At 55.2% G+C, this 16,757-nt stretch overlaps 1 protein-coding gene across 2 annotated transcripts in view; it reads right to left on the bottom strand.

The window, feature by feature from the left end:
• BTBD2 (BTB domain containing 2) overlaps positions 1-14,237 on the bottom strand; it is a 31,969-nt gene extending 17,732 nt beyond the window's left edge. For both annotated transcript variants that reach the window (XM_073017151.1, XM_073017152.1), the window contains exon 1: positions 13,831-14,237. In XM_073017151.1, the coding sequence (XP_072873252.1) occupies positions 13,831-14,222 (392 nt within the window). In that variant the 5' untranslated portion in view covers positions 14,223-14,237. The remainder of the gene's footprint in view (positions 1-13,830) is intronic.
• Between the last annotated feature and the right edge of the window lie 2,520 nt (positions 14,238-16,757).

Genomic DNA, 16,757 nt, shown 5'->3' with positions numbered 1-16,757 from the left:
GGACTCGCTATGTTGCCCAGGTTGGCCTCAAAATGCCTGGGCTCAAGCGATCCTCCCAGTTCAGCTGCCCAAAGCGCTGCGATTATGGGCAAACTGGTAACTCTATTTCTCGAAGTTCTGTGAGCTATTATGGCTCATTATCAAGCTCAAGGACAGAGTTGTGGGACTCCTGATTTTAGTCAGGGAGAAGCGTGGGTCACCTGGGGACCCGACCCTGCAACAGGCATCTGACGTGGGTGGCATGGGGCTCAGCTGAGCACCTGTGGGGTCTGTGCCCACTCTGGGTGGTGAGTGTGAGGGATCGTCTCAATTTAAGTAGGATGCCCAGTTTGTGTCCACAAGAATGAAGAAATCATGTGCTGTGGAAAATCCACACACTTGGTGCCAGAAGCACCGTGAGGAGTAAAAACAGATTTTCCTTTACACCTAAAGAGAAACCATGAGAGCCAAGGCGGGGCGTGGTGGCTCACGCCTGTAATCCCAGCACTTTGGGAGGCCAAAGCAGGCGAATCACGAGGTCAGGAGATCGAGACCATCCTGGCTAACATGGTGAAACCCCGTCTCTACTAAAAATACAACAAATTAGCCAGGCATGGTGGCGGGTGCCTGTAGTCCCAGCTACTCGGGAGGCTGAGACAGGAGAATGGCGTGAACCCGGGAGGTGGAGGTGGCAGTGAGCCGAGATTGCACCACTGAACTCTAGCCTGGGCAACAGAGCGAGACTCCATCTCAAAAAAAAAGAGAAACTATGAAACCACGAGAGCCGAAGTGGCTACATCAACATCAGAAGAAAGACACCACTTTGTTTGGGAGACCAAGACAGGAAGATAGCTTGAGCCCAGAGCTGGAGACCAGACTGGCCCATGCAGCAAGACTCCGCCTTGCCTTTTTTTCTACAAAAAGTTTAAAAATTAGCCACACATAGGCCGGGTGCAGGAGCTCACCCCTATAATCCCAGCACTTTGGGAGGCTGAGGGAGGCAGATCACAAGGTCAGGAGTTCAAGACCAGCCTGGCCAACATAGTGAAACCCCATCTCTACTAAAAAAAAATGCAAAAATTAGCCAGGCACAGTGCTGCGTGCCTGTAGTCCCAGCTACTCAGGAGGCTGAGGCAGGAGAATAGCTTGAACCCGGGAGGTGGAGGTTGCAGTGAGCCGAGATCACGCCACTGCACTCCAGCCTGGGCGACAGGGCAAGACTCTGTCTCGGAAAAAAAAAAAGGTTAGGCGCAGTGGTTCACACCTGTAATCCCAGTACTTTGGGAGGCCAAGGTGGACGATCACATGAGGTTGGGAGTTCAAGACCAGCCTGACCAACACGGAGAAATCCCATCTCTACTAAAAATACAAAGTTAGCCAGGTGTGGTGATGCATGCCTGTAATCCCAGCTACTCGGGAGGCTGAGGCAGGAGAAGTGCTTGAACCTGGGAGGCGGAGGTTGTGGTGAGCCGAGATCCCACCACTGCACTCCAGCCTGGGCAACAAGAGCAAAACTCCATCAAAAAAAAAAAAAAGGAAAGAGAGAGAGAGAGAAAGAAAGAAAGAAAAGAAAAAGAAAGAAAGAAAGAAGAGAAAAAGAAAGAGAGGAAGAAAGGAAGAAAGAAAGAAAAGAAAAGAGAAAGAAAGAAAGGAAGGGAGGGAGGGAGGGAAATAAAAGAAAGAAAGAAAAGAGAGAGAGAAACAGAGAGACGAATCTCTGGACCCCAAAATCACTGAGCCAAAGGGAAAAATCAAGCTGGGAACTGCTTAGGGCAAACCGGCCTCCTGTTCTATTCCTTACAATGACAGTCAGCAAGATGAAAAGGCTACATACCTCCCTCCCAATCTGTCCACAAGCAAATTCCGTGTGGACAAGGGACAGAGAGAACTCAGCCATCCCTCTGCTCAGAGAGAAATGCATCACTGCCTTTGAAAAGGCTCATCAGAAACTCAAAACGACACAATGGTCCGTCTCTCACCTATGACCGGAAGCCCCCGCCCCGTTAAGATTTCCCCCCTTTCTGGACCGAACCAATGTGCATCTTACATATACTGACTGATGTCTCATGTCCCCCTAACACGTTTAAAAGCAACCTGTGCCCCAACCACCTTGGGAACATACCGTCAGGACCTCCTGAGGCTGTCACGGGCACGCGTCCTTCATGTTGGCAAAAGGAACTTTTTTTTTTTTTTCTTTGGAGACAGAGTTTCCGCTCTTGTTGCCCAGGCTGGAGTGCAGTGGTGCGATCTCGGGTCACCACAAAATCTGCCTCCCGGGTTCAAGCAATTCTCCCGCCTCAGCCTCCCGAGTAGCTGGGAATACAGCCATGTGCCACCACGCCTGGCTAATTTTGTATTTTTAGTAGAGACGGGGTTTCTCTTCAGGCTCGTCTCAAACTCCTGACCTCAGGTGATCCGCCTGCCTCGGCCTCCCAAAGTGCTGAGAATACAGGCGTGAGCCACCGTGCCCAGCCAGGCAAAATAAACTTTCTAAATTGACTTTGGACCTGTCTCAAATATTTAGGGTTCACGTAACAAACCTTCACATATACCCCCTGAATCTAAAATAAAATAAGGCCAGGAGTCGTGACTCATGCCTGTAATCCCAGCACTTTGGGAGACTGAGGCAGGAGGATTACTTGAGCCCAGGAGTTTGAGACGAGCCTCAGCAAAATAGAAAGACCCCATCTCTACAAAAAAAAAGTTCAAGTGATTCTCCTGCCTCAGCCACCCGAGCAGCTGGGATTACAGGCGTGCACCACCACACCTGGTTATTTTTTGTATTTTTAGTAGAGATAGGGTCTTGTCATGTTGCCTAAGCTAGTCTTGAACTCCTGACCTCAAGTGATCCACCCGCCTTGGCCTCCCAAAGTGCTGGGATTACAGGCGTGAGCCACTGTGCCCTGCCTAAAGGAATTCTTTTGACTGTCAAATTCCATCGGATATGTGGGCCGCGGTTGGTTTATGCACTCACCGGCTGATCGGCGGGTTTTCCGGTTTTGAGCTACTGTGAATCGTGCCACCCTGAGCACTCATGCACGAGGCTGTGTGAGGTCCTAGATTCCCTTTCTCTTGCATAAATGCCTCGGAGTGGAATGACCCTGACGTTTAACATTTTCTTTTTTGAGACGGGGTCTCACTCTGTCACCCAGGCTGGACTGCAGTGGTGTGATCACAGCTCACTGCAGGCTTGACTTCCTGGGCTCAAGAGATCCTCCTACTTCAGCCTCCTGAGTACCTGAGACTGGGGCGTGCACCACCATGCCTGGCTAATTTTTAAAATTATTATTATTATTATTTTTAGATGGAGTCTTGCTCTGTCGCCCAGGCTGGAGTGCGGTGGTGTGATGTTGGCTCACTGCAAGCTCCACCTCCTGGGTTCACGCCATTCTCCTGCCTCAGCCTCCCATGTAGCTGGGACTACAGGTGCCTGTCACCACACCTGGCTAACTTTTTGTATTTTTTTAGTAGAGATGGGGTTTCACCATGTTAGCCAGGATGGTCTTGATCTCCTGACCTCGTGATCTGCCCGTCTCGGCCTCCCAAAGTGCTGGGATTACAGGTGTGAGCCACTGTGCCCAGCCCTTAAAATTATTTTTTAGCCAGGTGCAGTGGCTCACGCCTGTAATCCCAGCACTTTGGCAGGCTGAGGCAGGCAGATCACCTGAGGTCAGGAATTCGAGACCAGCCTGACCAATATAATGAAAGCCCGTCTCTACTAAAAATACCAAACTTGGTCGGGCGCAGTGGCTCACGCCTGTAATCCCAGTGCTTTGGGAGGCCGAGTTGGGAGGATCACCTGAACACACAAGTTCAAGACCAGCCTGGGCAACATAGCAAGACCCCATCTCTACTAAACATTAAAAAATTAGCTGAGCATGGTGGTGCATGCCTGTAGTCCCAGCTACTTGGGAGGCTAAGGTGGGAGGACTGCTTGAGTCCAGGAGCTGGAGGATGCAGTGAGCTATGATCGAGTCATTGCACTCCAGTGTGGGTGACAGAGAGAGACCCTGTCTCTAAAAAAAAAAATTTTTTTAATTTAAAGGCTGGGCACGGTGGCTCATGCCTGTAATCCTAGCACTTTGGGAGGCTGAGGCAGGTGGATCACAAGGTCAGGAGATCAAGACCATCCTGGCTAACACGGTGAAACACTGTCTCTACTAAAAATACAAAAAAATTAGCTGGGCGTGGTGGTGGGTGCCTGTAGTCCCAGGTACTCGGGAGTTTGAGGCAGGAGAATGGCGTGAACCCGGGAGGCGGAGCTTGCAGTGAGCCAAGATCGTGCCACTGCACTCCAGCCTGGGCGACAGAGCGAGACTCCATCTCAAAAAAAAAAAAAATTTTTTTTTTAAATCTAAGAGTCCAAGGGGTCAATACTAGCCATACATGGCTATTTAAATCTAAATCCAAATTCAGCTGAATTCAGTATTCAACTCCTGGGTCACGCTGTCCACATCTGTAGTCCTTACTGGCCACGAGTGTCTAGTATTGGACAGCTCAGATCCAAACCATTCCGTTACTACAGGATACTGTACTGCAGAGCACAAGACCACAGAACCCACTGAGAAACTGTGAAACCTAACAAGGCTTCAGGAAGAAATAGTTCAAACCAGATAAAAGTAAACATGCCAGGTACTCGGGAGGCTGAGGCAGGAGAATGGCGTGAACCCGGGAGGCGGAGCTTGTAGTGAGCTGAGATCGCGCCACTGCACACCAGCCTGGCGACAGAGCGAGACTCCGTCTCAAAAAAACAAACAAAAAAAAAGTAAAAATCTACAGCTTTCAGGCTGGGCGCAGTGGCTCATACCTGACATCCCAGCACTTTGGGAGACTGAGGTGTGTAGATCACGAGGTCAGGAGTTCGAGACCAGCTTGGCCAACATAGTGAAACCCCATCTCTACTAAAAATACAAAAAAATCAGCCTAGTATGCCGGCGGGCACCTGTAATCCCAGCTACTCAGGAGGCTGAAGCAAAAGAATCTCTGGAACCCAGGAGCCGGAGGTTACAGTGAGCCAAGATCGCACCACTGAGCTGTAAAACAACTAAATCAAAACCTTAACATGTAATTTATGTCTTTAGAAAGACCAATCTCTTTGATAAATTCCTTTATCACTTGACGAACTGATTCTCAAGACCATCAGGCACCATCAGGCCAGGGGCTGGTAAACTATGTCCCTTAGAGTGAATCTGACCCACCATTTGTTTTTTGTAAATAAAGCTTTTTTTTGGTTCTGTTTTTGAGACAGAGTTTTCACTCTTGTTAACCAGGCTGGAGTGCACTGGCATTATCTCAGGTCACTATAACCTCCTCCTCCCAGATTCAAGCAATTCTCCTGCCTCAGCCTCCTGAGTAGCTGGGATTACAAGTGCCCACCACCACGCCCAGCTAATTTTTTTATTTTTTATTTTTTTGAGACACAGTCTCACTCTATCACCCAGGCTGGAGTGCAGTGGCGCGATCTCAGCTCGCTGCAACCTCTGCTGCCCAGGTTCAAGCAATTCTCCTGCCTCAGCCTCCCACATAGCTGGGATTACAGGCGCCCGCCACCACGCCTGGCTAATTTTTGTATTTTTTGTAGAGACGGGGTTTTATCATCTTGGCCAGGCTGGTCTTGAACTCCTGACCTCATGATCCACCTGCCTCGGCCTCCCAAAGTGCTGGGATTACAGGCGTGAGCCACCGTGCCTGGCCAATTTTTGTATTTTTAGTAGAGATGGGGTATCACCATGTTGGCCAGGCTGGTCTGGAACTCCTGACCTGAGGTGATCCTCCCACCTCGGCCTCCCAAAATGCCAGGATTACAGGTGTGAGCCACCGTGCCGGGCCAATAAAGTTCTATTCGAATACAGCTATTCTTGCTCATTTACATGTTGTTGATTTATGGTTTTCTGTCCTGTAGAATTAAGTAGTTGCAACTGAAACAGTGTCGCCTGCCAGAAATATTTACTCTCTGACCCCTCACGTGAACTCGCCGGCACCTGGGTCTTTTACCTGTTTTGGTTTTGTTTTACATTGGCAAGGTCTCACTATGGTGCCCACACTGGTAGCAAACTCTTGGCTTCAAAAGATCTTCCCACCTCAGGCTGGGCGCGGTGGCTCACACCTGTAATCCCAGTACTTTGGGAGGCCAAGGATAGCCTGAGGTCAGGAGTTCGACACCAGCCCCGCCAACATGGCGAGACCCCGTCTCTAAAAATACAAAAATTAGCCGGCGTGGTGGCGGGCGCCTGTAATCCCAGCTACTCGGGAGGCTGAGGCAGGAGAACTGCTGGAACCCGGGAGGCGGAGCTTTGCAGTGAGCCGAGATCACATCACTGCACTCCAGCCTGGGCGACACAGTGAGACTCCGTCTCAAAAAATAGTAACAGGCCGGGCGCGGTGGCTCAAGCCTGTAATCCTAGCACTTTGGGAGGCCGAGACGGGCGGATCACGAGGTCAGGAGATCGAGACCATCCTAACACGGTGAAACCCCGTCTCTACTAAAAATACAAAAAAAAAATTAGCCGGGCGAGGTGGTGGGCGCCTGTAGTCCCAGCTACTCGGGAGGCTGAAGCAGGAGAATGGCGTGAACCCGGGAGGCGGAGCTTGCAGTGAGCCGAGATCCGACCACTGCACTCCAGCCCGGGCGACACAGCGAGACTCTGTCTCAAAAAATAATAATAATAATAATAAAACACAGAATATAAGTTTCACAAGGAAGGAGATGTTCTTCTGTCACATTCACCTCCTGTAGCCAGCATTGTATTTCAATGAGTATCTGTAGGGTGGACAGATGGTTGGATGTGGGTGACTGATTCTAGAAGAGTAAATGTGTCAGACCAGCTGAGAAAGTCTATTTTTTTTTTTGAGAAGGAGTTTTACTCTTGTTGCCCAGGCTGGAGTGCAATGGCGCGATCTCAGCTCACCACAACCTCTGCTTCCCAGGTTCAAATGATTCTCCTGCCTCAGCCTCCCGAGTAGCTGGGATGCCAGGCGCCCGCCACCATGCCTGGCTAATTTTGTATTTTTAGTAGAGACAGGGTTTTACCATATTGGCCGGGCTGGTCTCAAACTCCTGACCTCAGGTGATCCGTACCCAGTAATTTTTTTTTTTTTTTTTTTTAGGTGGAGTCTTGCTCTCTTGCCCAGGCTAGAGTGCAGTGGTGCGATCTCAGCTCACCATAACCTCCGCCTCCCAGGTTTAAGCGATTCTCCTGCCTCAGTCTCCCAAGTAGCAGGCGCACACCACCATGCCTGGGTAATTTTTGTATTTTTAGTACAGACAGAGTTTCACTGTGTTGGCCAAGCTGGTCTCGAACTCCTGACCTCAGGTGATCCACCCGCCTCAGCCTCCCAAAGTGCTGGGATTACAGGCGTGAGCCACTGTGCCCGGATTTATTTTATTTTATTTTATTTTTAGAGACAGAGTCTCACTCTATTGCCCAGGCTGGAGTGCAGTGGTGGGATCATGGCTCACTGCAGCAGCGACCTCCCAGGCTAAGGTGATGCTCCTACCTGAGCCTCCTAAGTAGCAGGGACCACAGGCGCACACCACCATGTTCAAGTAATGAGGTCTCACTCTATTGGCCAGGTTGGTCTTGAACTTCCGGGGTCAAGTGATGCTGTCACCTCAGCCTCCCAAAGTGCTGGGATGACAGATGTGTGCCACGGCACTCAGCCTGAAAAGTTTTCACAAAGAATAAAGTTGGGAAGAATTTGGTGAGCAGTTCTCAAAACATCCTGTGAAGCAGCAATCATCAAACGTGTTACGGGAATAAGGATTCACAACGCAGTCAGTGAAACAGGAGACCCCAGAACACACTGTTCTACCTTTATTTTTCCAAGACAGAGTCTCGCTCTGTCGCCCAGGCTGGAGTGCAATGATGCAATCTTGGCTCACTGCAACCTCCACCTCCCGGGTTCAAATGATTCTCCTGCCTCAGCCTCCCCAGTAGCTGGGACTACAGGTGCCCACCACCACGCCCGGCTAATTTTTGTGTATGTGGTTTTTTTTTTTTTTCTTTTTTAAGACAGAGTCTTGCTCTGTCGCCCAGGCTGGAGGTTCAAGCCATTCTCCTGCCTCAGCCTCCCAAGTAGCTGGGATTACAGGTGCCCACCATCACGCCAGGCTAATTTTTTGTATTTTTAGTAGAGACAGGGTTTCACCATGTTGGCCAGGCTGGTCTCGAACTCCTGACCTCGTGATCTGCCTCACTCAGCCTCCCAACGTGCTGGGATAATAGGCGTGATCCACCGTGCCCAGCCAGACCGTCCTACTTCTAGACCTCGCCACATTGCTGACAGTTCCGTGATAGAGTGAATAAAGATATTTTAGGCTGGGTGCAGTGGCTCATGCCTGTAATCTCAGCACTTTGGGAGGCCAAGGTGGGTGGATCACCTGAGCTCAGGAGTTCACCACCAGCCTGGGCAACAAGACAGAAATACTGTTTCTACTAAAAATACAAAAATTAGCCAGGCGTAGTGGGACGCACCTATAATCCTAGCTACTCAGGAGGCTGCGACAGGAGAATCACTTGAGCCAGGGAGCTGAAGGCTACGGCACGCAGAGATCACACCACTGTATTCCAGCCTGGGCAACAGAGCAAGATTCTGTCACACACACACACACAAAAAAAAGGGGGGGAAGCCAGGTGCAGTGGCTCATGCTTCCACTCCCAGCACTTTGGGAGGCTGGGGTGGGTGGATCACTTAAGGTCAGGAGTTCGAGACCAGCCTGGCCAACAAGGCAAAACCCCGTCTCTACTAAAAATACAAAAATTGGCCGGGTGCAGTGGCTCACGCCTGTAATCTGAGCACTCTGGGAGGCCAAGGCAGGCGGATCACAAGGTCAGGGGATCGAGAACATCCTGGTTAACACGGTGAAACCCCATCTCTACTAAAAAAATACAAAAAATTAGCCGGGCGTGGTGGTGGGCACCTGTAGTCCCAGCTACTCAGGAGGCTGAGGCACCAGAATCACTTGAGTCCAGGAGGCATAGGTCACAGTGAACTGAGATCTCGCCACTGCACTCCAGCCTGGGCGACAGGGTGAGAGTCGATCTCAAAAAAAAAGAAAAAAAAGGTATTTTAGATACTAACTTCATGGGACCGGCCGATGTGTACATCTACCAAAGTGCAACCCTGGAGATCTTCAGTCCTCCCTTGGAGCCCCACGAGAGAATCAGATGTTTAACCCCCCCCCCCCAGATCATTCAATGCATAATGACTGCGTGCCTACTGTGTACCAGGCTCCAGCGCGGTGAGGTGGGACGGGTGCTCATCCAGGACCGGGGAACAGCCTAGAAGCCACGTGCAACCCTGGCCTCCTCCCCAGCACAAATGCCAACCCCTGTGCTATGGTCCCAGACACTGGGGCCACCGCCAAGGCCTGCTCCCAGCCTCCTCTCTGCCATGTCTCAGCTCACCCTGCACCCCAGCCAGGGACCAGGCCCAAGTCCAGGCCACCTGCTCTCCCCACAGCCGGCAAGGCCCCGGCCCCTCTCCGCTCATCATTAAACTCCAGGCTTTATTCCAGCACCCCCAGTTCTTCCCGACGTACCCCCACTGTTCTTTTTCAAGACGGAGTCTTGCCCTGTCACCCAGGCTGGAGTGCAGGGGCGCGATCTCGGCTCACTGCAATTTGTGCCTTCCAGATTCAAGCGATTCTCCTGCCTCAGCCTCCTAGTAGCTGGGATTACAGGTGGGCGCCACCACGCCCGGCTAATTTTTGTATTTTTAGTAGAGACAGGGTTTTGCCATGTTGGCCAGTCTGGTCTCGAACTCCTGACCTCAGGTGTCCACCTGCCTCGGCCTCCCAAAGTGCTGGCATTACAGGCGTGAGCCACTGCGCCCGGCCTCAACTGCTGTTTTCTATCTGCTGTGTGGCCTGTGGCTGTCAGCACTGCATCGGGTCCGTTTGTTCCCACAGCCCTGGGACAGACGTGTCTGAGTGACCCCATTTCACAGGCATGGAAACTGAGGCACAGGGCACTTGGGACGCACTGCTCTGCAGACCTCTCAGCCCTAGGTGCCGCAAACACATCCAAGCCAGTACTTGTCCCTCCTGAGCCTGTCCTGGCTTGTGATACTCCAGCCAGAAGTCTGGGGACCCCCGCTGCAGCCCCCCAAGCCCTCACCTGCCAAGCTGCCTCCTCTCCTGGCCACAGGAACTCGCTTCCTCCAAAGAGGACCTGCATCCTCTACCCCTCATTTCTGCCATCCCCACCAAGCCCCCGCCGCTGTCTCCCGCCTGGAGTCTGCAGCTGCTGCTCCCCAGCCTCACTCCTGGGCCCCTCCATGGCGCATTCCACCCTCAACGCGGATCTGGTCATGCTGGACCACAGGGCTTCCCTCACTCCTCCTGCTCCGGTCTTGCCATGGCTCCCACTTGCCCAGCTCCTCTGGGCTCTGGGCCTTCCATCCCTGAGCCAGGGGCACGGCATTCCCCGTCAACATCACTTGCTCAGGGCGTCGTTCTGGACCAGGTCAGTGCCCCCTCTCCATTTTCAGCCCTCCTGAAATCCTAAGGAAATACAGATGACCTTCGAACAAGGCGGTTTGGAACTGCACGAGTCCACTCATACATGAATGCTTCCAATATAGGTTGCCCCAAGGGTGCCAGCCTCTCCTACCTCCCCTTCCACCTCTGCCACCCCCGAGACAGAGAAACCCACCCTCCTGCTGCTCCTCCTCAGCCCTCAACATGAACACAAGGTCAGAAGCCTTCATGATGGTCACTTCCACTGTGCGAACAGCAAACAGGTTTTCTCCTTTCACTTTTTTTTTCCTTTTTTTTGAGACAGAGTCTCGCTCTTGTCACCCAGGCTGGAGTGCAATGGCGCAGTCTTGGCTCACTGTAACCTCTGCCTCCCAGGTTCAAGTCATTCTCCTGCCTCAGCCTCCCGAGTAGCTGGGATTACAGGTGCACACCACCATGCCCGGCTAATTTTTTGTATTTTTAGTAGAGACGGGGTTTCACCATGTTAGCCAGGATGGTCTCGAACTCCTGACCTCATGATTCACCTGCCTCAGCCTCCCAAAATGCTGGGATTACAGGCGTGAGCCACCGCGCCTGGCCTGTCCTTTATTTTTATTTTTTTGAGATGGAGTGTCACTGTGTCGCCTGGGCTGGAGTGCAGCAGCGCAATCTCCGTTCCCTGCAACCTCTGCCTCCTGGGTTCACGAGATTCTCGTGCCTCAGCCTCCTGAGTAGCTGGGATTACAGACGTGTGCCACCATGCCCGGTTAATTTTTGTATTTTTGTGGAGACACGGATTCAGTGTTGGCCAGGCTGGTCTTGATCTCCTGACCTCAGGTGATCCACTCGCCTCAGCCTCCCAAAGTGCTGGGATTCCAGGCGTGAGCACCCACGCCCGGCCCCTTAGGCTTTTCTGAATATATTTTCTGGTCTCCAGCCTCCGTTATTGTGAGAACAGGAAGCGGGTGTGCACGGACCGGGTGTCCTCACAAGGCCTCCGGTTGGTGAGAAGCCGTTCCTAGTTAAGTCCCTAGCTAAGTTCGTGGGAGACAAAAGTTGTACTCGGATTTGAGCTGAGTGAGGGTCCACACCCCTAACCCCACGTCGAAGGTCCGCTGCCCCAGGCCCGCCCACCTTACCTCGCTGCCATCTCCCGCTGGGCCTCACTGCCCTCTCCTGAGCCCCCCAGGGGCAGACCCCTGGCCTACTTTTCTCCAAGGGGTCCTTGTCCTGCCTCCATCCTCCCCACTTTGCAACCGAGCCAGCAGTCCCTCAAGTGCAATCGCGTACATGTCCCACGGTCAGCCGGCGCTCAAGGGACCCGGCCTGCCCCTCAAACAGAAAGCCTGGGGTTCTCCAACCTGCTGCGGGGTGAGTTCCAGCTGCAACCAACCCGCCCCTCCCCAGAGAGCACGAAGACCACCCAGGCGGAGGGGGCAAACCCACCACCCCCCACTCCAAGCTAGGGGAGGCCCAGCAGCTAAGAATGACAGCGACAGGGATGGCACGAGCCACAGGAGGTCCCGGAACCATCCAGGGGCAGGACCCCACCAGAAGAGACCCAGCTGCCCATAAACACCCAGGAAGAAGCCAGAACAGGTTAACAAAAGCACCCGAAGGTCAGAAGGGAGGGCAGGACCCTCCCCTCCAGGCCCCGCAACAAAAAAACCCAGCCCCTGCCTCCCCCCCCGCCAATGAGGGGCAGGGTAAGAGGGACCCGGGAGTGGGGGGAGCCTGGGTCCTGGGGCCAGTGCCTGGCACACCGGCAGAGACAGATACTGGACCAAACCCGCCGCTTTCCCAGAAAGGAGGCCTGGGGGCTGGGGAGGGAGGGACCCCTGAGCTGGAGGTCTCTGGGTTGGAAGGGCTGAAACATGGGGTCTGGGCGGGGTCTAGGGTGGTGGTCTGGTGGCAAGGGGTCATAGGATGTAGTACAGGCGGTGGCAGGGCCCAGGGTCGGGAGCCTGGCAGTGGCGGAGCTGGAGGCGAGTGGTCACTGAAGTGGGAGGCAGCAGGGCCCAGGGGTCTCTGGCTGAGGTGGAGGCCTGGGGCTGAGTGGCTGCGGGTGGTAGTCTACAATCTGGACTGCAGGGCAGGCGGGGGTATCTCTGGAGGGGAGCAGCATGGTTTGAGGGTCTCTGATCGAGATCATGTGCTGAGCCTGGGGGTCTCCGGTGGGGGTTAGTGGCTCTGGAGGCAGCGGGGATGACACAGGGAGGGAGCAAGGCCCAGGGGTCTTGGGGCACAGGGGTGCGGGTGGGAGTGACAGGGTCCCTGGATGGTGGGGGAAGAGGCAGGGGTCTTGGGGGTCATGGGTGGGGGCGGAGGAAATAGCAGGACCCCTGGAGGGAGCGGTCCTGGAGTTCAGGGGTCATAGGTTGGGGGTTACGGACTGAGGTGGTGAGGACTGGGGATGGTGGGGTCTCAGGTGAGAGTGGAAGAGTCTCACAACCTGGGATGCAGGTCCTAGGGACAGTGGGTTGGGGTCCTGGAATGGAGGAGCAGATGGGAGTACACGTCCCAGGGTTGGGGGGTCCGGGGTGGTGGGTAGGGGTGCAGGGCCAGGCAATGGAGGGGACCCAGGAATGCAGGCCGGGTGGGGTCCAGGGATGGAGGACCTCAGGGTGCAGGCAGAGGTTTCGGCCAGAGGTGAGGGGCCAGGGGATCTGGAGGCAGAGGTGTCTGGGGACCTGAGGTGCAGGGAGGGGTGAGGTCCAGGGGTGGAGGGTCCTGGACATGCGGTATCCAGGGTCCTGGGGTGCAGGCTGGGTGGGGTTCAAGGATGGAGGGGCCCAGGGGCCCCAGGTGCAAGCCGAGTTGGAGGGTCCCAGGAACGGAGGGTCTCAAAGAGTGCAGGCTGGGTGGGTCCAGGGATGGAGGAGAGCAGGGGTCCCAGGGGTTCAGGGCCTGGGGTCCCAGGGAACAGGCTGAGGGCACAAGCCAGGGGTGGAGGATCCAGGGAGTCCTGGGGATGCAGGGGTGCAGAGGCCCGGAGTGCAGGCCTGGTGGGGTCTGGGGACAGAGAGGTGCAAGGTGGCAGGGACAGAGGGGTGCAGAGCCCAGGGAACTGGGTGGAGTCTGGGGATGGAGGGGTGCAGGCCGGGTCGGGTTCAGGGCCGGAGGGGTGCAGGGGTGCCAGGCACAGAGGGGTGCAGGCCATTAGGTGCAGGCCGAGCTGGGTTCAGGGCCTGAGGCTGCAGGGGTGCAGCGGTCCCGCGGGGAGAGGGGTGCAGGGCCTTAGGTGCAGAGCCCGGGGACGGAGGGGTGCAGGAGTTCTGGGACCGAAGGGGTGCAGGGGTCTCGGGAACACAGGGGTGCAGGGCCTCAGGTGCAGGGCCCGGGGAGCAGGCCGGGAGGGTCGGGGCCGGGGCTGGCGGGGTCGGGGCGCCCACCTGTGCGCGGGGATGCGCTGCGAGCTGAGCCCCTTGCCCACCAGGAAGTGCACGTCGCACAGCACCTCGTTGTTGAAGAGGAAGGCGAAGCGCTCCTGCACGGTGGGCTTGCTGGCCTGCCAGTTGTACGCGGCCTCGCGCTGCAGCGCCGCCGCCCCCGGGCCCGCCGCCTCCTCCGCCCGCTCCGCGCCCGCGGCCTGCGCGTCTGTCCCGGGGCCCGGCGGGGCGGGCGGGGTCGGCCCGGGGGCGGCGGCGGCGGCGGCGGCGGCCGCGTTGCCGGGGGCCGGGGCGGCGGCGGCGTTGGCGCTGGGCCCGGGGCTGCCCCCCACGCCCGGGCCGACCCCGACCCCCGGCGGGCACGACGCGCGCCCGCCGCTCCCACCCGCCGCCATTTTGTCGCTGCGGCGCGGGCGGGGGAGGGGAGGAGGGAGGGAGGGAAGAGGAGGGAGGGAGGAGGGAGGGAGGAGAGGGGGAAGGGAGGAGGGGAGGAGGGAGGGAGGAGGGAGGGGAAAGAAGGAGGGGGGAGGAGGGAGGAGAGGAGGGAGGGAAAGGGAACGAGGAAGGACAGGGGGAGGAGGGAGAGGGGAGGGGAGAAGGGAGGGAGGGAAGGAGAAGGGAGGGAGGAGGGAGGGAGGAGAGGAGGAAGGGAGAAGGGAAGGAGGGGAGGAGGGAGGGAGGAGAGAAGGAGGGGGCAGGAGGGAGGAGAGGAGGGAGGGGAAGGGAAAGAGGAAGGAGGGAGGGGAGGAGGGAGGAAAGGGGAGGAGGGAGGGGAGGGGAATGGGGAGGGTGTTGCAGGGGAGGGGAGGGAGGGACGGAGAGGAGAGGGAGGAGGAGGAGGGGCCTGCAGAGGGGAGGGGCTGGTGAAAGACCCTCTTGCTCCACTCCCTAAGCATCCTCACCTGAAGCCCAGACCCCAGACCCAGGTCTAGAATTTGGGGTCCAGGGCCCGGACTCCAGACTGGGGATCCTAAACACTCGAGCACAGACCTCAGTGCGGGACCCCAGGCCTCAGACCTTGAATCCTAGATCCCAGACTCAACCCCAGACTTCAGACCCCAGCTTCTAGATCCCAGACCCTGGACCCAGGTGGTGGGTCCGCCCCGTGGCACGGGCCCCACTGTACAGAGACATAGCCTGAGGCCGGGAAGCTGCGGATGAGCGGGCGGAGTGCAGGCCACGTTCTCTCACACTCAGCAGATGCCCGGCACCCTCTCCAGGTCAGTGTGGACGGAGCTGGGACTTCCCCAAAACGCTTACTATATACATAACGTCAAGGTAGACAAGTGCCACAAAGATTGAGGAACCAGGCTGGGCGCAGTGACTCACGCCTGTAATCCCAGCACTTCAGGAGGCCTAGGCGGGTACATCACCTGAGTTCAGGAGTTCGAGACCAGCCTGGGCAACATGGCAAAACCCTATCTGTACAAAAAATACAAAAATTAGCCAGGCAGGCGCGGTGGTTCACGACTGTAATCCCAGCACTTTGGGAGGCCGAGGCAGGAGGATCACGAGGTCAGGAGATCAAGACCATCCTGGCTAACACGGTGAAACCCCATCTCTACTGAAAATACAAAAAATTAGCCGGGTGTGGTGGCGGGCGCCTGTAGTCCCAGCTACTTGGGAGGCTGAGGCAGGAAAATGGCGTGAACCTGGGAGGCGGAGCTTGCAATGAGCCGAGATCGTGCCACTGCACTACAGCCTGGGTGACAGAGCCAGACTCTGTCTCAAAAAAAACAGAAAAAAAAAAATACGAAAATTAGCCAGGCGCGGTGGCCGGCACCTGTAATCCCAGCTACTTGGGAGGCTGAGGCAAGAGAATCACTTGAACCCGGGAAGCAGAGTTTGCAGTGAGCCAAGACCGTGCCATTGCACTCCAGCCTGGCAACAAGAACAAAACGCTGTCTCAAAAAAAAAAAAAAGGCCGGGCGCGGTACCTCATGCCTGTAATGTCAGCACTTTGGGAGGCGGAGGAGGGTGGATCATGAGGTCAGGAGATCGAGACCATCCTGGCTAACACGGTGAAACTCCGTCTGTACTAAAAATACAAAAAATTAGCCAGGCGTGGTGGCGGGCGCCTGAAGTCCCAGGTACTCAGGAGGCTGAGACAGGAGAATGGCTTGAACCTGGGAGGTGGAGCTTGCAGTGAGCCGAGATCGCGCCACTGCACTCCAGCCTGGGCAACAGAGCGAGAGTCCATATCAAAAACAAACAAACAAACAAACAAAAAAACTAGGTGTGGTGGTATGTACCTGTTGTCGCAGCTACTCAAGAGGCTGAGACAGGAGGAGCATCACTTGAGCGTGGAAGGTTGAGCTTTTGATGAGCTATGATTCCACCACTGCACCCCAGCCTGGGCAACAGAGCAAGATCCTGTCTCAAAAAAAAAAAAAAAAGAAAATAGGGTATTAAAAAAACCCAAGTGATAACGCTATTTTCAGTTCTCCATGGTTGGGTGGTGGTGGTTGAGGTAGTTAAAATTATTTTTTATTTTTTATTTTTAGAGTTTCCCTCTATCGCCCAGGCTGTAATGCAGTGACGTGATCTTGGCTCACTGCAACCTTGGCCTCTTGGTTCAAGCAATTCTCCTGCCTCAGCCTCCTGAGTAGCTGGGGTTACAGGTACCGGCCACCACGCCTGGCTAAGGCTAATTTTGTTTTGTTTTGTTTTGTTTTTGAGACAGAGTCTTGTTCTGTCCCCCAGGCTGGAGTGCAGTGGCACGATCTCGGCTCACTGCAAGCTCTGCCTCCCGGGTTCACACCATTCTCTTGCCTCAGCCTCCTGAGTAGCTGGGACTTGCCCGCCACCACGTCCGACTAATTTTTTGTATTTTTAGTAGAGACGCGGTTTCACCATGTTAGCCAGGATAGTCTTGATCTCCTGACCTCGTGATCCGCCCGCCTCAACCTCCCAAAGTGCTGGGATTACAG

The sequence above is a fragment of the Chlorocebus sabaeus genome, chromosome 6 (genome assembly GCF_047675955.1).
Source record: "Chlorocebus sabaeus isolate Y175 chromosome 6, mChlSab1.0.hap1, whole genome shotgun sequence".
NCBI classification, from domain to species: Eukaryota; Metazoa; Chordata; class Mammalia; order Primates; family Cercopithecidae; genus Chlorocebus; species Chlorocebus sabaeus.
This window is presented reverse-complemented; position numbering and strand designations above follow the sequence as displayed.